Source organism: Oreochromis niloticus, linkage group LG7, assembly GCF_001858045.2.
Source record: "Oreochromis niloticus isolate F11D_XX linkage group LG7, O_niloticus_UMD_NMBU, whole genome shotgun sequence".
NCBI lineage: Eukaryota > Metazoa > Chordata > Actinopteri > Cichliformes > Cichlidae > Oreochromis > Oreochromis niloticus.
The window spans coordinates 13,232,271-13,254,027 of record NC_031972.2 but is presented as its reverse complement, the minus strand read 5'-3'; the positions used below and the strand labels follow the sequence as shown (position 1 = coordinate 13,254,027).

General features: G+C 42.1%; 1 protein-coding gene and 1 long non-coding RNA gene across 3 annotated transcripts in view; both read left to right on the top strand.

Annotated features, from left to right (window-relative positions):
• The window catches only part of mast4 (microtubule associated serine/threonine kinase family member 4), a 103,983-nt gene extending 88,474 nt beyond the window's left edge, over window positions 1–15,509 (top strand). The window contains 10 exon segments of the mRNA XM_025908613.1: window positions 3,051–3,160; window positions 3,789–3,910; window positions 4,896–5,110; window positions 5,535–5,735; window positions 6,192–6,418; window positions 6,917–7,039; window positions 7,397–7,533; window positions 8,472–8,656; window positions 8,753–8,961; window positions 8,964–15,509. Of these exon segments, the coding sequence (XP_025764398.1) occupies window positions 3,051–3,160; window positions 3,789–3,910; window positions 4,896–5,110; window positions 5,535–5,735; window positions 6,192–6,418; window positions 6,917–7,039; window positions 7,397–7,533; window positions 8,472–8,656; window positions 8,753–8,961; window positions 8,964–12,383 (4,949 nt within the window). The 3' untranslated portion in view covers window positions 12,384–15,509.
• A 1,179-nt stretch (window positions 15,510–16,688) lies between these two features.
• Window positions 16,689–20,915, top strand: LOC102077654 (uncharacterized). 2 transcript variants are annotated; one of them, XR_266487.4, is made up of 4 exons: window positions 16,689–17,698; window positions 18,208–18,242; window positions 19,455–19,583; window positions 20,469–20,915. It is a non-coding gene; the product is annotated as an uncharacterized LOC102077654 (long non-coding RNA). The 2 variants fall into 2 exon arrangements; XR_003220774.1 differs by having other exon boundaries at window positions 20,420–20,915.
• Window positions 20,916–21,757: the final 842 nt, after the last annotated feature.

The following is a 21,757-nucleotide window of genomic DNA, read 5'->3' as shown; positions in this document are numbered from 1 at the left end:
TCAGAACTTGGTGGAGAAACTCCTCTTAGCAAGCACAGCGGGAAGATGTTTCTTGTAGTTGGTCACAAGGTTTATGCACACTTTAGGAAACTCCTTGGCTGCTGCTTAGCAAACAACTGAGGTCTGGAGACTGGCTAGGCCACTCCATCACCTTAACCTGCTACTTCTTGTTAGCAACTCCTTTTTTGCTTGGTGCTTTGTTTTGGGTACGTGGCCCCGCCCACTGGCCCCTCAGTGCGGTGAAGTTGTCCAGTACCCTTAGCAGAAAAAAAAATCCCCAAAGCGTAGTGTTTCCACCTCCATGCTTCACTGTGGGGATGGTGTTCTTTGGGTCATACTCTGTATTTCTCTGTATCTCTCCTCCAAACACAGCGGGAGACTACATAAATATTTGTTGTCAGAAAAAAAACCCTCTCAGATGTGTTTTTTGAAACTGTAGAGCATCATTCCTGGTGAGCACGCTGCTGCTCGCACATCTCAGCTGTGGAGCAAGATTTCAACCACTGCTGTCAAAGAAACAACCAGAACTGTATTTGAGTCTGCAGCATGAGCTGTAAATATGTTAGCAATATTTTGTTAATTGGATAATCCAAATTGTCACTAGGTGTGAATGTGTGAGTGAATGTGAGCGTGAATGGTTGTCTGTCCCTGTGTGTTGGCCCTGCGACAGACTGGCGACCTGTCCAGGGTGTACCCCGCCTCTCACCCTATGACAGCTGGGATAGGCTCCAGCGCCCCCCGCGACTCTGGAAAGGATAAGTGGAAGCGAATGGATGGATGGATATTTTGTTGCTCACATATGAAATATTTGCATGTATGCTGTCATAACTATGGAGCATCAGCAGCTTTAAAAATAAATGGTTGTTTTAATGTATTTGACTAAATGGGTAATGGAAAGATAAATATACAATAGTACAATTTCAGCTGCAGTTCTCAGTTTGTTTGTGTGCCTGAATACAACAGAGCGAAAATGCGCTGTAAACAAAGTTGTGTGTACATATTTGTGTTAATTTTTTCTTTGTATTTTGTGGAGCCATGTATCACATATGAGGCGTAACTGTCCAAGAATGCAACACTGAAGTGCAAATACTCATAATAATGATAAACAGCCTGCTCAGAATTAGGTGGCAGCATTGCGATCATGTAGCCTGGTGTCCAAAATGTTTCAACATCTGTCTGCTGCTGAGTTTTCCATTTCTTTGTGTTACTGAAGAAGTGAACAATCCAATTACAACCACAAATGCCAGCTTACCAAATCTGACAAAATTCTGCTTCATCCTTGCATCCCATCTGAGATCATGACTCTCCTCCAGATGCTGTTAAAGTAAACTTTGCATTAGTAAAATGCTGTTTTCACTAAAACTCTCTAAGGACACGCAGACCACACACTGTAGTTTTAATTCCAGTTTTGTTACACTTTTATTAATCAACACTGTCCTATTACAGTACATCTTTCATTAAAATTGACACTGACATTTTGAACAGTTCAAAATATTTCAAAACAATTTCAATTCAATTCAATTCAATTTTATTTATATAGCGCCAAATCACAACAAAAGTCGCCTCAAGGCGCTTCATAGGTACAGAGAAAAACCCAACAATCATATGACCCCCTATGAGCAAGCACTTTGGTGACAGTGGGAAGGAAAAACTCCCTTTTAACAGGAAGAAACCTCCGGCAGAACCAGGCTCAGGGAGGGGCGGCCATCTGCTGCGACCGGCTGGGGTGAGAGAAGGAAAACAGGATGAAAGACATGCTGTGGAAGAGAGACAGAGATTAATAACAGATATGATTCGATGCAGAGAGGTCTATTAACACATAGTGAGTGAGAAAGGTGACTGGAAAGGAAAAACTCAATGCATCATGGGAATCCCCGGCAGCCTACGTCTATTGCAGCATAACTAAGGGAGGATTCAGGGTCACCTGGTCCAGCCCTAACTATATGCTTTAGCAAAAAGGAAAGTTTTAAGCCTAATCTTAAAAGTAGAGATAGTGTCTGTCTCCCGAATCCAAACTGGAAGCTGGTTCCACAGAAGAGGGGCCTGAAAACTGAAGGCTCTCCCTCCCATTCTACTTTTAAATACTCTAGGAACAACAAGTAAGCCTGCAGAGCGAGAGTGAAGTGCTCTAATAGGGTGATATGGTACTACAAGGTCATTAAGATAAGATGGGGCCTGATTATTTAAGACCTTGTATGTGAGGAGCAGGATTTTGAATTCAATTCTGGATTTAACAGGAAGCCAATGAAGGGAAGCCAAAACAGGAGAAATATGCTCTCTCTTTCTAGTCCCTGTCAGGACTCTTGCTGCAGCATTTTGGATCAGCTGAAGACTTTTCAGCGAGTTTTTAGGACATCCTGATAATAAAGAATTACAGTAGTCCAGCCTGGAAGTAATAAATGCATGAACTAGTTTTTCAGCATCACTCTGAGACAGGATATTTCTAACTTTAGAGATGTTGCGCAAATGGAAGAAAGCAGTCTTACATATTTGTTTAATATGTGCATTGAAGGACATGTCCTGGTCAAAAATGACTCCAAGGTTCCTCACAGCATTACTGGAGGCCAAGGTAATGCCATCCAGAGTAAGAATCTGGTTAGATACCATATTTCTAAGATTTTCAGGGCCGAGTACAATAACCTCAGTTTTATCTGAATTAAGAAGCAGAAAGTTAGCGGCCATCCAGGTCTTTATGTCTTTAAGACATTCCTGCAGTTTAACTAATTGGTGTGTGATACCTGGCTTCATGGATAGATAGAGCTGCGTGTCATCTGCATAGCAGTGAAAATTTATGCTATGTCTTCTAATGATGCTGCCTAAGGGGAAGCATGTATAATGTGGAAGCATATATAATGTAAACAGCCCAATTTAATACATTTTTACGTATGTCTGCAGCAGAGCAGTGACTCTGCCTGTACTTAAAAGGAGTTAAAACACTTGCATTTCTTAGTCATTATACTCTTTTTCTACTTGGGTCATATTTTTGCACTGCAATAAGAATAACCTGTAATAATGCAATTTAAAAAATATAATGCTCCCCTCTTTCACAGCTCGCTCTGAGAAATACCATCATCTGGAGACAGAGGAAGAGGACACAAATGATGAAGACTTCAATGTGGACCTGCGGCAGTTTTCCTCTTGTTCTCACAGATTCTCTAAGGTATGTCCTTAATCTCCCTCCTCACATTGTTCCAGTGTCATCATCATTACTGCCAAAGACGTTAGCAATATAAATGAGCTCGAGCCCTCATCTGTCCCGATCCCATTCTCATGGGAGGGGGAAAAAACACGAGCGGCTGCCATTTCATATGGAAATGTGTGTCTTGAAAACACAGCCTCCCTCCTGCTCTTCCTTTATCTCCATAGTGTCAAACGTAGATTTCAGCTTTGCATACATTTTCCACTTGCAAATGAGATTTTTTTTTCTTGGCAGTAATGTGTGACACAGTACACAATACAGACAAGCTGGGAGTCATCGCTGTGCTGCATTGCAGTGTGCTCTCCTCACATCAAAACAAAGCATTACAGTGTGTCTCAGAAAGCAGCAGGGTGTCTCAGAGGAAGCGTTCAGCTATACTGAACCTTCTCGATGCTTGTTGGACACAATGAGCATAGCACAGACAAATAAAAAAAAAAAAAAGGTCACGAGGTTACACAGTATCTGTACAGAATGTGAAAGATTTTCTTTCTAAACCTTTTTGTCTCTTTTATTTTTAAACCTCTGTTCACATTTTGCATTTGTAGCCTACATGTAACAAAGTGAGTCATTGTCTCCGTGCGGCTCTCAGGTTTACAGCAGTCTGGATTTGTCCCGTGGGCATCTGGAGGAGAAGGGAGAGACTGAGGAGAAGAAGACCGAGAGCCCGCTGACTGTGGACTCTCTCAGCTGGACGCCAGACTTCGCTGAAGCGTATGAACACCTCCATCTCTAAATCAAAAATGATTACCAGAGTTCATTAATTGCTGCACCTGACCATTATATAGAATGAGCACACATTAAGTGAGCAGTTCATTGGATGATGATTGTGCTGGCATACTAAAGACATACTGGAAGGATTGTAACACAATTGTCATTGTTTTTTGGTTTGAGGTGAGGTGGCTACAGTTTGTAGAACATAGAAAAACTGCAGTGGAAGTGGTTGAAGTATTTTAGTACCAAACTACAAGATGTGATAAAGACGGAGACTAAAAAAACTTACCTTGTTTAACTTTAGCTGGTCTCCCATTCCAGATAGTCTCCTTTTGCACGTCTGGACTCTTTTTAGATATATGTAGAATTCCCTTAATGTAAGCTTGCACTGGTCCCTATGCAGAATCTTCAGCATGTCAAAAAAAACGGTGTTTGGGTTTTGGGAAGCTGACAAAGTAGCAAGGAGGCAAGTCTACTGGCTTGTCCAGATGGTGAGCGACAATGGTGTTTTTTGAATGTGCTGTATGTCAGCACATGATGGGGTGCTGGCACACTCCACAGTCCAGGAGTGTCCATTTCTGCTTAATTTCTTAGCAGAGTTGAAGTAAAACTTGACTGTCTCAGCCTTGGAGCTAAATTCAGCACTTTCTGCATATTCAGGGTGATCAGGTGAAGTGTTTGACACACATTTTAGGTGCATTCCAGGAGCTTTTTGATTGCATCTCATATTTATGTAAAAATCCATTCCAAGTTAAAGAGGATCAACCTTGTTAAGCTCAACTCAGTAATGGCAGTGGTGTAAAAATAACACTTTATAAATTGAACAATACTGTTCCTGCTCTCCCTCATTCTGAGACGTCTAGGGTGTTCACCGCCTTTACAAGCGGTGAACACTTGTAAAGGCTCTCTCAAAAAGACCTAAAATTATTTTTAGTCATTTGACAGTTACAAAACTCATCTAACGAAAATCTGTTGTTTTATCCAGACCCTCGCTGTCCCACTCGACAGACACAGACAGTATGAATCAGGGTCCTCGCCCCAGTTTGCTACCAAAGTTTGCCATCTCAGCTGAAAGTGAAGGGGACGAGACATCAGGCATCGGCGATCCCAGCAAAGCCTCGTTCTCCATCGGGGAGTTTCCACAGGACGAGCCTGAAGCTACCACTCCGGGCAGCACGCACAGCGGGGCCACGCTCTCTGGTACGAGCTGCAGTCTTTAGAATTACACACCTTTCTGTACATGTGCTTGGTTTGTACTTTGTAACATCATTAAGGTGCAGTTCTCTGGAAACAACAAAAACATGAATGAATGTTCTTGCTTGTTTTATTAGGAACATTGTGCTGTGTTAAATTGAGCTCAGTGCCACTGATGGTTTCAAAAGGTCATGGAGAAAGTGTCATCCTTTTTCAACCACATCAGTTGCCCCCTGCTGGCCATTAGAAAGAATGCAGGCTCTAAGTGCTGATGTTTGACCAAAAAAAAGTAATTGATGTATAGCTGGCCTAAATGTATAATTTGCATGTTTATTCATTATTTTTTATTAATTTATGTACTCATCCATTAAGAATGATTGTTATTTCTATGGGAAGAATAACTGTTTGCTTCATTCCATCCATAAAAAAGGGAGTTTCTCAGAACATTTGGACCAGCTGACACCCAGGGGAGAGGGTGTGGAGAGCCCTGACAGCACCAGTCACACCTCTGCTGACCATGGACCTCCATCGACCTCTCTGCGACCTGAAAGTGCTGTAGAGAAGAGCGGAGCCGTGCCAAAAGTCCCAAAGTCTGTGTCAACTGGTGCCCTTTCCCTTATGATCCCTGGAGGTAAGTAAAAAAACTAAAACACACACACATTACCATGCGGATGTTGCCTCAAAATTTTGTCAGCCACATTGTTGATGTATGTGGGAGCAATAACATGTTAAGAATAACAGTAAAAGCAATGGACTTTAAAAATAATCTGAAAAAGATGAAAGTTCACTGTGAAGCTGTCATAATTGGCCCGGCATGCTGCAAGTTCCATGTTAAAAAGAGGCTGTGAGCAAAAACCTGAGCACAAGCTGCTAACAGGGAAAATAATCAGGCATGGTCAGAGCGAGAGGTCTTCACTGCAGGGAGAGAAAATCGTATTAGTTTCACCCACAGCTGGAGCAGAATTAATCCTGGCTCGAAAGCTTTTACGGCAATACCTCGGTGCTGACTTCAGGGCACGTTATACTCTGATTGATTTTGGAAAAAAAAATTAAAAACTCAGACGGTGGTCAACTCTTATTTTTCCAGATGTCTTTGGAGTGTCTCCGCTGGCCAGTCCCCTTTCTCCTTACTCCCTCTCCTCAGACCCTTCCTCAAGAGACTCCTCTCCGAGCCGAGACTCCTCCCTCTGTCCCTCCAACCCACGGCAGCCCGTCGTCATCCACAGTTCTGGGAAGAAGTTTGGTTTCACGCTGAGGGCAATCCGGGTGTACGCTTGTGACAGTGACATCTACACTGTCTATCACATGGTCTGGGTAAGGCCTTTAAGCATTTTTTCTTTAAACAAACCCTGTTGAATGACCACAGCCGATGTATGATTTTGTTTTAATTGTTTGTTTGAAATAAATTATTTATTATGAAAATTAAAAACTGCATCATCCTAACATAATATCAGTCCATTAGTGGGATTTTTTTTTTTTTCCCCAGCAGTTAAAACTGAAGGCATTACATAGACTTGCTTTTATTCCAAATTTTAATTTTAATAAACGGCGGTGAAAATAATTTACAGATGCAACCAGCCAGGGAACTGTGAAGTTTGTGTGCTTATGTTTTAACTTGATGTAATTGGAAGTCTCTTGATAACTACAGGTGTCGCCCTCTGCTGGCCACTGAAAACGATGCGTGCAACAGCATTTTTCTCTTTTGTCTGAACAAAATGTTCTAAAACACAGCCTTAAAAGCAGTTTTAAATGATTCAAATGCTTTGAACACAAAAGGATGATAATGAATAAATACCTTTTTATGTTGATCAGAACGTAGAAGATGGTGGGCCTGCACATAAAGCAGGACTCAAAGCTGGAGACCTCATTACTCATGTGAATGGAGAGCCGGTTCACGGTCTTGTCCATACCGAAGTGGTGGAGCTCCTGCTCAAGGTAACGCACAATGTGTGTTCATCTTTAGATAGCTACTGTTTAAATATTTAATAGTTCTGATATTCATTGTTTTTGATGTAATGTCATTTAGAATGAATTGAATTATCTATTTAGGTCGAGGATTAAGTGCTGCTGAAATTGATGTTGTTTCCATTTTACATTTTTTAAAGTGAGTGCAGAAAATCAGCTCCAATGATTTACTGGAGCGCAACTACAGTCGTTTTAATTGGCAGATATTCAAATCATAAAAGGGTTTAGGTAAAATCCAGTAATATAGATATAAATGCTATTTCTGATTTTGAAAAAAAAAAAACTATCCTCTTCCCAACATCAACGGGTTTTTTTTTTCTTTTTCAGAGTGGCAGCAAAGTGGCCATCTCTACAACCCCCTTTGAAAATACTTCAATAAAAACTGGACCTGCCAGAAGGAACAGCTACAGGAGCAAGATGGTCAGATGTGGCAAAAAGCCCAAGAAGGAGAAGACGCCAGAAAGGTACAAATAAGTCTTTAATCTACCTTTGGATCATTTTTTTTCTTAACCCCCTCTATTTAAGGGAGACTGAGACAACCAGCTGCTCTGCACTATGTCAGGGCTCTCTCCACGCACTGTCTGATTTGTTATTGTCTTATTGTTACTGATTAATGATACTGATACGGATAATGATTATGAACTGTTTAGATTTGTCAGACCACAGGAAAGTGTTCAATGTCGCCTCAGTCCTTAAATGACTCTAAAATGAGACCAAGCTCTGAAGAGAGAGAAATGGCCATGTTTATTTTCATTTCTTGTCCTACTAGAGTTTAAACTTGCAGTTCAAATCAGTGTATATTGAAAAAAATACAGTTTCTCAGTTTCAGAATTTGATAGCTTTACAGTTTAAATGATTTTTTGTTTTGGTTAGAAATAAATAAATGCTGAGATTTATTTAAACTGCTGCAGTTCCTCCTCTAAGACAATTTGGTACATTTTTAAAAACTTAACCATCCACACACAATGTGGAACTTCATAAGTAAGTTACAAGCACTAGCTCAGTTATAGTTCAGCTTCACTAGGTTCTGCATATCCTGATAAGTTGTTGAAGACCACAAGGTCGTATTCCTGCCCTGATACTTGTTTCTGTAAGCGTGGGAACTGCAGTTTTGTTTCTGCAGCCTAATCGTTCTTCAGAAAACAGGTGAGTGATCCAATTTCCTGTGTGCAGTCATTACTCTATTTCCTATTGGCCTCTAGAGGGCAGACAGATGGCACTGAGGGACTCATTGAAAATCTGACGATCCTACAGATTCAGTGGGTTGTTTTCCATCTTAAACAGTTAAGAGTACCTGGCACTGTGCAGAGCAGTTACACGTGTAAAAAGTAAGAAAGCAGCACATGGTGTCCATTATAAACTGTGAATTTTACACTTCATCGTCTCACTTTTCTTTTCACAGGCGGCGCTCCCTTTTCAGACGCTTTGCCATGCAGCCTTCTCCTCTTCTGCATACGAGCCGCAGCTTTTCCTCCCTGAACCACTCGCTGTCATCTGGTGAGAGTCTCCCCGGCTCCCCTACCCACAGTCTCTCCCCTCGTTCCCCTACTGCCGCCTTCCGCCCTGCACCAGATTTCACCCAGTCAGGTGGAGATTTTAACTCATTTTTGATAACAGCTTGAATGTTACTTAATATGTTTATCCTCTAATATCCTTTGGGTGTTTTGTGCTTATATATTTCAGGTGGCAACTCGTCCCAGAGCAGCTCTCCCAGCTCCAGTGCTCCCAACTCCCCTGCCGGCTCAGGCCACATTCGGCCCAGCACCCTGCATGGCCTCGGCCCCAAACTGCCAGGTCAGAGGCTTCGTCAGGGTCGACGCAAGTCTGCCGGTAGCATCCCCCTCTCTCCACTGGCTCGCACGCCTTCACCTACTCCCCAGCCAACATCTCCCCAGCGCTCACCCCTCCCCTTCTCAGTGGACACTCTGTTGCCATTTCCAAAACAACCCAGGCTTTTCCAGCCAAGATTCATTCCCCACCCACAATTGTGAGACACATTGTCCGCCCCAAGAGTGCTGAGCCGCCTCGCTCACCTCTCCTAAAGCGAGTTCAGTCTGAAGAAAAGCTGTCTCCTTCTTACACAGGAGAAAAGAAGCATCTGTGTCCCAGAAAACGCAGCTTAGAAGTGACCCAAGAAGAGGTGCAGGACGAGGAGGTGAGGACAGGAGAGCGCGATTTCACCGGCCTGCAGAGTGTGGATGAAGCAGCCTGTGAGCCACTGACAATCACTCGCTTACGGCCTGTCGAGCAGGGCTGCCTAAAAAGGCCCATCAGCCGTAAGATGGGCCGGCAGGAGTCTATAGAAGAGCTTGACAAGGAAAAACTGAAGTCCAAGATGGTTGTGAAACGACAGGAGTGGTCAGAGAGGAGGGAGTCTCTACAGAAGCAAGATGCTCTTCATGAGTCCGATTCATCGGCACCGTGTGCCAGTGATGGGGACGAAGGCTTTCTGTCCCGAAGCCAAAACAAAGCGCAGAGCAGCCCGGAGTCTGGAACACTGGAGGCTAAAGCTGCTAGTTCAACGCTTAAAGACGTTTTGTATAAAAAGCTGAGCACACGTGTCAGTGAAGCCATCACTGAGCCTTCTGGTGCCAGCACTGAAAGTGATGGAGCGCTGCGATCGGCTCTGTGTTCTGGTCACCCAGAATGGCAGCACTCTCGACAAGGTAAAGACGGCATGAAGCCAGACAGACTGGACTTCAAAGCTCCCAGCATCGAGTTCACCAGGAAGAGGTTGTCATTCGAAGAACGGGAAGACTGCATGTGTCGCTTGACTTCGACCCTCCATGAGAACCTCCACTTTGGTTCTACGAGATCAAAGAGCCTTCAGCTGGACACAGCCATGCCTCACGACCACATGAAGGCCGGACTGGGAAGCGTCCACTCGAGCCCTGAAGGTCTGGCCCCTAAGCTTTTCTCTGGCAGAGGAGAGAGCGCTGTGGAGAAACTCCATCTTATCTCTTCTGCAGAGTCTCCGCTTAGAAAAACATCATCTGACTATAAACTTGAAGGACGCCACGTCTCTTCTCTAAAGCCTCTTGAGGGCACCCTGGACATTGGTCTGCTCTCTGGACCCAGAGTTTCTAAAACAGAAACTTGTTTGTCCAAGATGGCAGAGAACACAAGTGACACAGTTTCTGTAAACCCTCCAATACGACTTCAGAGCCCTACTGAAAGGCAAATAACCATCCCCCAAACAAAAACCACAGACAAGATCAAGAGCCCCCTAACTTGTTCTCTAAGCCCTGAAGCCGTTTCTTCTCTAAACAGCTTTGTTGTCTCCAAGGAGCAATCAAATAATCCAGCAACAGAAATGAAAGTCAATGCAAGTGGTGAGAAAACGCAGGATAGACAAGGCGAGTCATTGAAGGCCTCGAACAGCAAAGCAGATCCCTCAACTTTTAGTGTTAAACAAGAAGGAAGGACCGGTATGAAAGCCAGCCACGAGCACAGAGGCCCTCGACACAGCTCCCACTTCTCCTCCTGTGGAAAAACACCCTCCATACGGGAAGTGAGCAACGAAGATCAGGAGGATGAGGTGGAGCAGCAGGAAGAGATACCAGACACTACATCACAAAATACTGACAGCTCCAAGACAGCAGTCTCTTTGGTAGACTTAAAAACCTCCCCTCCATTTACAACATTGGAGGCTCGAGCTGCTAGTAAACCTCTGACTGGGCCACTGAAGCAGAGTGCAGACTCAGTTTTGGATACAGGTCAACTTCAGAGCTGTGAGAAGAGAAAAACTGCTGCACAGAGCTCAGACGCAACCTCACGACCTGCTTCTGAGGCGAATGTGCAGACCAACTCTGCATCGGTACATGTTCCAGCGAATGTGCCAAACATTTGTTCCTCAAATACAGAACTAGGAGTTTCTGTCTCGGCATCAGCGTTTGGAGCTGTACCTGACAGTAAATCAGACCATAGTGAAACATCTGTCAGCTCATCTGTGAAGCTGGTTGGAGATGCAGGCAGCTCCAAGACTGAAAACAGTGCAAGTTCCACAGCTGCAAAAGTGGAGCAGAAGAAAGAAGTTTGTACGATAAACAAGGCCACTTCACTGAATATTATTACAGATGCCACACTGAACAAAAAGCATAACACTGTGTCTGCTGCTGCAGTACAGGACAGTGGCATGTCGCTGCAGAAGAAAGACGTTAACATATCACCAAAGACGAAGAATACAGCGGCTGTGAAAGATTCAGAGCAGCAATCACAGATATGTCCGTCTGAAAAATCACAACACAGATCGTCCGATGCACAACTTTGCACGTCTGTTGTTAGTGTTAAAGAAAACACTGTGGTCCCTTCAGCAAAGCTCAAAAGTTCAGGTTCGACAGCTACAAGTGAAACTGTTTCGAGTCCCAAAAGCAAGTCGAGGCCTGACCCACAGCCCACGCTGCCCACGTCTGTGAAGAGAGAGAAGGAAGCAAAAACACAAGAGAGCACAGCTCCTCCCGTCCCAGCTGTCAAAGGAAGTCCAAGTTCAAAAGAGAAGGATTTGCCTAAGGAGTCTGCCCCCTCGACTTCACACGTTCAAGCAACCCACGACGCTAAACGGAAAGAAGCCTTGTCGGTATCCGCCGGCGATGGCGCAAAGAGTGAAGACTCTGTGCAAGCTAAGCCCTCGCCCACTCATGCTGACACGAGGCAGCGAGAAACACAGCCCAAAAGTTCTGCTGCCATCAAAGATGTCCCGAACTCAAAGCTGAAATCTCTCCCTCCTAAAACATCATCAGCTCTGAAGCCCGCTGCGGCTCCAGCGATTAAACAAACTCTTGATTCCAAACCTAAAGACACTTCACCTAAAAACCACCCCACAGTTATTAAAGACCCCCGTGACCCCAAAACAAAAGACTGCGCCCTGCCTCTCACTACATCTCAGCAGCTCAGGAAGGAGCCTCTGCCGCCATCAGACGTGTCCTCTCAGCCTGACTCACCAGCTGTGCTGCCTAAACTTCCAGCGAAAACAGAACCACCGAGCAGCGCAGACACCTCAGGCAAAGGCTTCAGCTGTGAGCCTGCAGTCAAGATATCCAAGGATGCTCCCAAGTCTGAAGTGGTCAAACCGGACAGTCACAAGCCCCCGGACACCAGAACCACCACCCCAGACAAACCGGCGTCATCTCTCCGGAAGGAGCAGGGTGAAAGAAAGAAAAAGGAAACTGCTCAAGAAGTCACGCCTGCACAGAAAAACACTAAGAGAGACACTTCCAGGGCTTCTCCATCTGCAGCTAAAGACAGTTTAGACAGAGACACGAGCAGGTGCAAGCAGCAGAAGGAGTCACCGCGTAGCTCCAGTAACAAAAAGTAAAGAGGAAAGTGAAGATTTTAAAAAAGAAAATAAAAACGTGACTGCTTCAAAGAATACAGATAAAGTAAAAAGTTGGGATTGATTTGTGCAGTCATCATCATGCCTTCATTTTTTGTTTATTTGAGGACCGGGCAAGCTGTTACACGCTGGTAGAGAGGGAAAGTGTGTGTGTGTGTGTGTGTGTGTGTGTGTGTGTGTGTGTTTAATAAGATTATTCATAACAACATGTTGATGTTTCTAGGTTTGAATGTAGGCGATCATTTGCCGATCCTTTCTGAAGTTTTACTTTCATGTCAATCGAATGTTTGGAGGATTTCTTTCTGTTCGTTGCAGAACGCTTCGTGCAATCAGTGTGTTTAAGGGGCAACTGGGAGGACACCTGTAAAGGCCGTGATGTACTGGAGAGTCTGTGCCATAAGCAGTTTTGAATTGCACTCTTACTTCTAGACTCGGAGGATCTGAAGTATTTTAATGCAGTAGACCACACAATTTTGTCGAGCAGTTGTGTTGTTAACGTTCAGTATGATCAGATTCTTTTAATGTTGGGTTTCGTGCAGTGGTACACAAAAGAAACGCACTAGATCCTGTGCTTTTCACCTAAAACCTGAAACAAAGTAACTATAGGATCGTGGTAGGATTCTAAAAATCATAAATTAGTGGAGGGGCCTTAGATATATGGGAAATCAGACTCGCTTTTTTTTTTTTTTTTTTTTTTTTAAGCAAGATGTGGTGTTTATTCACATTCCTCTGGCATCTTGTACATATATTTTTGATTTTTATGCAATATAGTGTAAATAAGATACCATTGTAAAACAGGGATACATGGGCTTACATGATTGTCGTTTGTATTATATGTATAGATTTTGCAGTGTCATGTTTGTATGCTAAGTATTAAGAGTATCATGTTCTGCTTGTGTGGTCTAAAGTAAGCTACAGCAGTGTGTCTCATCAAAGGTTTCCTCTTCTGTGTGACTTTCAACATGTTTTCACATGTTCCAAAATGAACTTGAAGAGAGGAGAGGGCATGAGGGGCTATTTCTGAAAACAGAGAAAAAAATGTAGCATTATATAACAAAACTGTGAGGGCTGTCAGCGTTTTTCCAAGAATGTCTTTGTTGATGATGTGTTCACTGGCTGATTAAGCTCTGAAGATTGTAAAATACGGGACATTGTGTTTGAGAAAGATGAACCAGCAGTTCTGCGTAGTAATCACAGCAGTAGATTTCTAGAAGCCGTGGGCCTCATTTCTAGGTTACGTCCACGCTATCGTTAAGGTCACTTGTGCGAGTAAAAAGCGATCTGAAGCGGTTCATGTTAAAGTGCTTCACTGTCAGGGTTTCGGTGTTTAGTGCTAGTGTTTTGGATGCTTCATAATGAGCCAGCTTAAAGCTCCACCTGGGCGAAGGTTTTATGATGGCTTTGCATAACATAGTTCATGTCTGCTCGAAAGTTTGAGGTCACTTTGAACTGGATTTTTTTCCTTTGCATTTTTTAAACAAACGTTAATGGCATATCTGCTCGTTACTGTCTGACCTTGTATAATTTTATCTTGTTCAAACACTACCTGATCGTGTCGGCAAACCTGAAAACTGTTTCACCGATCTAAGAAGCAATACTTTAGAATGATGTTTGGAGTATAAATGCTGTGGGTTTGATTTGAGTCTAAAGATTAAAAGAACTTTCCTGTGAAACATGTCACATTACTGTTGTTCTAAGAAAGGGGGGAAAAAGTGCTACACAGTTTGCTATTAGAGGTGTCATTTAATGAAGCTGCCATCTGTTTCTCATGTCCTTTCATTCAGCTGTAAACGCACTTCTTCTTTTTCGATTGCCATTAGAGCCACTTTGCGCTGTTCTGTGATGAGTCGCACACACAGTTTGTATGAAATCTTGTGTTGCCTCATGAAATGGATCAACATCGATTTCAGAGGGAAATTCTTTAATCAAACCTCCCCATGCCGACGCTCCAGACAATCTGCTCGCTAGTATTGCTCTTTTAACCAGCTGTTTAAAGTGGAAAACGTTTATTTTCGGTCGGTCTTTCAAAGTGATAATGATCTGCTCTAATTACGCAATGTGCCATAGCTTCCTAAAATGTGTTTCTGTATGCATATGCAAATATTTCCTTAGATGACTCAGTTGATCACAATGTCATGTTTAACTGCTCCCATCAACTCTAAGTGACCACAAACTTTTCAGCTATGAATGTGAATTTCATGACAGCGTGCTAATACCGTGGTACTACACACATAGGCTGTTGTATATCCGCATACACTTGCTACCATTTACACACTTTTCTATATGGTAGATGCCTTTAAATTGCAAACCCTAAATGAAAACCACAAAGTAGCCTAGGACACTAATATTAGCATCATTAGCTCTGTTGTGCTGGCTGTATAAAACCAGATCCACCGTGTTGACCGGACGTCACGGTATAAATCTAAATGTTCCACACGGTATGTGTCTAAGAGTAAAAGTGAAACCCAAGATTGACAGCAAAGATTTTAATGTTAAAAGAATCTAATGTTCATCTGCATTAGATATTGTAAAAGTATTGCTAATGTATCGTGAGATAGTAATAAATGCACCTTAATCTTTACCAATGTTAAGTTCCAAGGGTGAGTACAGCAGAGCGGTTTATGAATCCCTCACTTTAGTTTTTTCTCATTCCCCCGACACTCACTTTTTCCTTTCCTGTGACGACACACGTTTAAATCTTTAAAGCACATTCAGTGTTTGTTTACAAAGCGTCATGGATGTATATTTTGTATATTGTTGATTTGCCAAATCTGCGTCCTGTGTTACAGATAATGTTTCTAGTCGTGTGAGGTTTGCCTCCTTGCCACCATGATTTGTTTGTGCAGTAATCGATGTCTCTTCACGTCACGTTCTACTCTGTCTGCTCGTCTTTTCAGATTTCCTTTTCTTTCCTCCTCTGTGCAAAACTAGTATTAGATGAACTTGTTTATGTTGGTTTGTCTTTTAGAATATGTGCAATAAAAGTGTTTTGAGTTTTGTATTTTGCCCAAGGAAAGCTCTATGGATGTCATACATGTTGTATATTAAAACAGATATTTATACTTCTAATGTTGCGTAATACTGAAAATAAAATGGAATTATGAGGTACTGTTTTGCAGTTTTGTTTTTTCTTAGCCTGAATTGAAAATGTAGTTAAAGATATATCAGAAAATATACAAGAATTTACTATAAATATGCTTAAAGCCACAACACAATGCTACTGTGTTTATGGATGAGATTTGCAGCCCTTTAATAGTTTGTAGTTGTGCAACCTAAATTCATGACTAAATATAATACAGCAATATATTTTTTATGAATGCCATTTTATATTCTGAATGATGAAATGTGCACATTTCAGTTAGTTGTGGTTATTTGCTGGTTTAACTGAAATCAAATGTACATACAAGAAGTTTACACTTGATCACAATAAGTAATGCAATGCCAAAAGGGGGCAGCATCTTTCTGTGTGTGTGCCAGGGCTCTTCAAGTAGGTCCTCTGTTACGCAACATGCAGAGAGTCAGAGGATTAATGAAGTGTGGCGCACAGAGTACTGAGAAATCTAAACAAATATAAATATGCAAAGAACACTGATCTGCATTCATCGTGTATTTCAAAGTAAAATTCTACATGTTATGATTTCATATTATGAGCTGGAATAATCAAATGAGCGAGCCTCAGAGAAATAAGTCGCCATTGGTCTTTTCATCCATGATTAATGGTGCAGATGGATCAGCAACCACAGCCTGATTACTAAGCAAAAACATTAATTAGAGGAATGAATTGGTGGGAAAAAATGGTGTTTGGGAATAGTGCTGGGAAAATGAGCTGCTGCAGCTACAGGTCAAAAGCCCTCCATATGCTTCAACTTTAAAGGTTTCTGAAAATGAGTTAGATCTCCTGTGTCTTCATGGCTGCAGTGTCAGAAATAATTAGTTGACCCTGAACCTCTAAATCCTGCTTAGCCTCAGCATTCTTAGCATCTCGCTGCTTTACAGGGACACGTTTTCTTAATTTCACTAGCTTGTTTAACAAAGGAGAAAAAAATTCAGATTTTTTGTGTAGCCTCTGAAAGAAGTCGATATTTCATTGGAGATCATCAGTTTCTTTCTCTAGTTGCTATTGGGATTTCACTTTTAGCATTCATCCATTCGCTATTACTTCTTTTGAAAATATAATCTAATAGATTGCCAGGTTATTTAAATGTATTATTGCTGTAGTCTGCACAGAGAGATTGTAGAGTGGAGGCTGGCTGGATCATAATCCATTTGGGAAAGATTTATCAATACTAATGATGTAACCAGCCATGTGCATTGTTATCAACAGGCTGTGGGGTTAAAGGGGGAGAGAGCTCAGAGACATTGTAGAGAGTACTCAACAGTATGCATTTAACCACCCCCAAGCTCCACTTTCTATTAATTTAAATGGGTATGATCAACAGCATGGATCAGAACATTGTATTCTACAGACATTCATATTTCTCAGAGGATAAATCTTAAAAAACAAACAAACAAAAAACAACCTTCCGCCGTTTTGTGGCACTTACCTGTGTTTCCAACTCAGCCGAGAGTCATAACCTCTTCAGCGGGTCCTGAGTCAGCTGCGAGTCGTCCTCCTGGTAGGCAGTGTCTGAGCTAGAGAAAAATCAGTGAAGGTGACAGCAGTGGTCTGTGGCCACCACTTGCAAAACCATCCCTGCTCTGGAGGTTTTGTTGTTGTCTCTCCAGTGCACCGTTTGTCAGTCTGATTTCAACCAAAGCAGGAGAAATGGATTCACAGTGGTTTATATTATATTTATGTTTCACTGATATCCCAGAGGTTTTGCTAACTTCATGTTATACTGTGATGATCGAGCGCTGCTGGAATTGTTTCGAGTAGATTAATAAAGTGTAACAGGCTGCATCCTTGCTAGCAGCTATGTGCCTTCTCTAACTCTAGATGTTAGCATGTTTATGGCACCGTGTTCATCACCCTTGTTTGTATATAAGCTAATAAAGCGTCAGCTTATAACAGCTAAATTTTGCAATATTTTGTAATTTATTGTGTTATTTAATTGGTGCTTTAACTTGTTAGCAACTATTACGGTCTTAGAGCAACTGTGACCACATCATTTCCTCTGGGATTAATAAACTATTCTGATTCTTCAGCTGTACTGAATTTCTTGAGTTTTCTTGAGTTTGACAGGGTTTTAGCACAAAGTGAACTTTGATAAATCACATTTACAGTTAGAAGAGTATAGTTGTTCAGGTTAGGAGAACTGGGCATCTCTGCTGCTGCTGCCCCCATGACCCGAAACCAGGTAAGCGGGAGAAAATGGCTGGAAGTTCCTTAGGATTTATCCTCTGATCAATTTGAATGTCTCTGAAAACTGTTCTTTTACAGTCATGTGCATTTTAATTACCAGAGTGTTGAGTTTATTTAGGGGGGCATATAAGCTCACAGGCACATGTAGATTGTAGACACTGAAATCATATCGAAAAGCTTTAGCATGTGCACCATACGCTAATGATCATATGCATGTAGGTTTTTATCTTCCCTTTCTCCTCCTGGACAAGTGGATGAATCTTGATGAAACTTTGCATAAACACTGCCTAGGGCACTGACAGCACTAGCGTCTGTGTGGTGTATACAAATATTTTATACAAATCAACAGTATATATATTTGCACATTTGGCAGTTCAGTTGGACACAATATGTTTAGTTTGTTGATGCTTAGTGTGCGCATTTTTACTTTTGTTTATGTTGTAGACATTTAGGTTTGTTATGTATTTTAATGGTCTGAACAAATTTTTTATCTTCCCTGTGCAGCTGAGCGGCTGCTGGTTGTTGATCAAGCGATCGAAGTAAGCTACTATAATGACCATCATTTAGCCAACTATAGTCTTCTATATATTTCATTGTGACTGTTACAATTCATATTTATTTTAGTGTAATATATTTTTAATTTTACACAAGTTTATCATATTATTACAACCAGTATTGTTCATGCATAGCTAGTACCAATAATGCTAACTTGTGTTAGCAAAGCAGGTGATTATGATTATGTTGTCTGTTCAGAGTGCTAGTTTGCCCACATTTGCTTTACTGCGCATAAATCTGTACTAAAGTTCCTCCAGGGGGTTTAATCATAAAAAAATGACTCAGATTTACTGATATAAAATAAATGAGGATTCATGTCAATGAATTTTTGTGCCAGAGTTAACACTTGTCTTTGTTTTAGACTGAAAGTTATTTTTCAGAATAAGAGGGGGACAGTGAGTTGAGGAAAACTAAAAGTATCTCTGGCGGGGCCTTCCATCCAGTCATTGTTGGAGTTCTTCATATACAAAGTAAAGTGACACTTTCATGGTGGCATTGCAGAGCCTGCTGGAGGATCGCAAAAGTAAGCAGGTTTCAACTTGTGGGGAGCCTGAATGCCACGATGCAGTTTTATGGCAGTACATCAAACTGTTGTTGAGATAAATCAGTGTGGCGCAAAGCGGTCGACTGACCAACCAAACATCATTGCCATCCAGTGGGCTGCCGTTGTAGCTGTATAAATAAAAGTAACTTAAACATGCAGGCAGTACACGCTCTAGCTTTGTAACAAGTTGCTGGAGTTTTTTTTTTAATTTATTTTTGATCACACAGCAAAAGAATAAAAAGAATTTTATAGATAAAGACAATGAAAACAGCAGCAGGAAGAAGGCTTGTTCCTCTAGATGCATGCAATCTGAGACGCAGATAGATAAATCCACTCTGGCCCGTATTAATTTTGCTGCTGGAATTTGCTCAAGTACATTCTGTGACTTGGGGAGAAGCCAAAACTCCAGCCCCGGCTCTCATATCTCATGTTGCAACTGATGGCTTCAGGCCGAGCTTGCGCGGGCCATCACAAACACGCTGAGGAACGAGTAGGAAAGAAAAGACTCGGTCTGTGTCTCGGTACACTGGAATAAATTCTATGAAGTCAGTCTGTGATCACAGCATGAATTCCACTATCCTGAATCTGCTGATTATAGACGCCCAGCCCAGATTGTGTGACATGTAATTTAAGTATTTCTTCTTCCTTTAAGCCTGACGATTATGGAAGAGCTCACACTGTCATGTGTGCCCTGCTCAAGTCGCCGCAGCATACCTGACTTTTGTTGATACAGCTCTTCGTGCAAAGTCACATGAATGATGCAATGTGGACACAAGCAAAAGTGAGTGTTTGTATGTGTGGGTGGCGTCTGGTTGAGTTCGGGCAAGTGAATGCACAAAGTACACAATGCAGAGGTTATGAACAGGGTGGAATACCAATAAAAGAATATTATTTTCAGGACTTGTGGGAACGCTTGTGTTGCAACAATTAAATAAATAAACACTGTTATAAGTGAATACAGCTGAGTTTGAGTTTGAAATAGATTTTGGGGACTTGAACTGCTCCTTCAGAGCGCACGGGAGTCGTCTCCATGTGTGGCAAAATACAACGAGCGCAATGATTAAAACCCTCGCGGCCTGGATTACAGTGAAATGAGAGGATGGTGTATGACTCGGCGATATTGTGGTCTCTGTGTAATGCTGCTAAATGTCGGGTGTACTGACAAACTGTGTACACTCTGAGCTCAGAAACGGAGGATACTGTCTTTAGGCTCGTGTACCTTTGGGACTCTGTTGTGTTACGATAACTCGAGTTCAGCTTCGTGTGTGACCAAGAAATGATATCAGTGTTAGCGTTTTAGGTGTTGGTTCAATGTTCTGCAGGAAGTTGTGGTATAACACATTTTTTCATGTATTTATTTTCGGATTTCGCCGTTATCTATCTATGCATCGTTTCATTGTGGTAATAAAGGCAGCCTCTCTCCACATAGACTTTGAAATGATTTGAATAGTATGAAAAGAGAGCGATGTTTTCTTTTAAAAAATCCTTTTTACCCATAATTCAACTTGATCAGATGAACACTGATTTAAAAAATGTCAGTAGTTTAGTAGTTTTGAGTTGCTAGAACTGATAAGTGATCTATCAGATTTCTTTCTTTTTCCTGCTTGTTGTCTTCAGGACCAAATCAAGCAAAATCATCCATTTGTTACTGCTTATCTGGATCCAGGTCATGGAGCTAGCTGATCCCATAGATGCCCTGACCTCCCTCTATCCAGCTTCTTCATCTGGCTCTTCTGGGAGCACCTGAAAGCATTCCCAAGCCAGCTGAAAGATTTAATCTCTCCAGTGTGTCCTGGGTGTGCTCCAGGGTCTCTGTTGGACGTGGTTGGCCTGAAACACACAGGAGACGTTCAGATGTCTGATCTACCTCGTTGGCTGCGTTCTCCCTCTGTAAATGGGCACAGCAGTCATGGTGGAGGGGTTTGTGAGCCCTGTGATTCTTCTACTGTACTGTTCTGTCGGGTTGTTGTAAAAGCTCCATGAAAGATCTTTAGTTGATCCAAGTCAAGTTAACTTTATTTGTATAGCATGTTCCTGAAGGAAGTCATTAGCAACGATAAAGCTATACATTGTAACTGAATCAATTGTTAGAATAAAAATATTCTTTAGTGCATCTTTTCAAGAAAGAGCTTTAAATGCAGCGCAAATAGATTTGTAGAGTGCACCTCAGTAAAATAGAAAAAGGCTTGGTACATTAATGGCTCTCACATGCTCCACAGTTCACATGGTGCTTGAATTTTGCTAATCATTACAGGCTGCTATATTTTTGGAAGTCATTCATCACTCGATGTGAACTTTGTGTCTTTTATAGCACTGTCAGTGCATCACTGTTTGTAACGGCCAGACGGGCATTCACACTTAGTGCGTGTGAAGTCTGTTTTGTACTTTCACAGCTCCTCAGAACATTCGTCAATCATTGATCTGAAACTGCAGCAGAACATGTGCCACATGAAAGTTTCACATTCAACTACATTGTTTTATTTTTAGTTCAGCAGACCGCAGGACTTTTTTTTTATACACTTCCGTCGAGCCACGAGTGACTCTAAACAAATTTCACCAGCCTAATTAGATGTGATGTCAGTTAGAAAAGGTAGGGTCATTGCAGAGGTCCTCTTGATTTTCCTTTTGCTTCCGTTTGGATTTGCGGTCATATTTAGAGCTGAGGGGATGAGAATGGAAGGTCAAAAAGTAGAAGAAGCTGAGACCAAGTGGTTGAGAACAAATAAAAGAGGATGATGGGGGGGGGGGGGGGGGTTCTCCCTCTGTCAGGGCTCAGAAGAGTGACACGACCCCGGTGTGGTCCCACATGAAGCGCATTATTGAGTGTCTGAGAGGGATTTAAGGCCCAGGGCTTAGCGCAGATCAGGAGCTGATTCTACGCCTGAGGAAAAAGCAGGACAGGAGTCTGAGCTGCCATTATGACTGCAGTGGCACATGGAGGCAGAGACACATTAA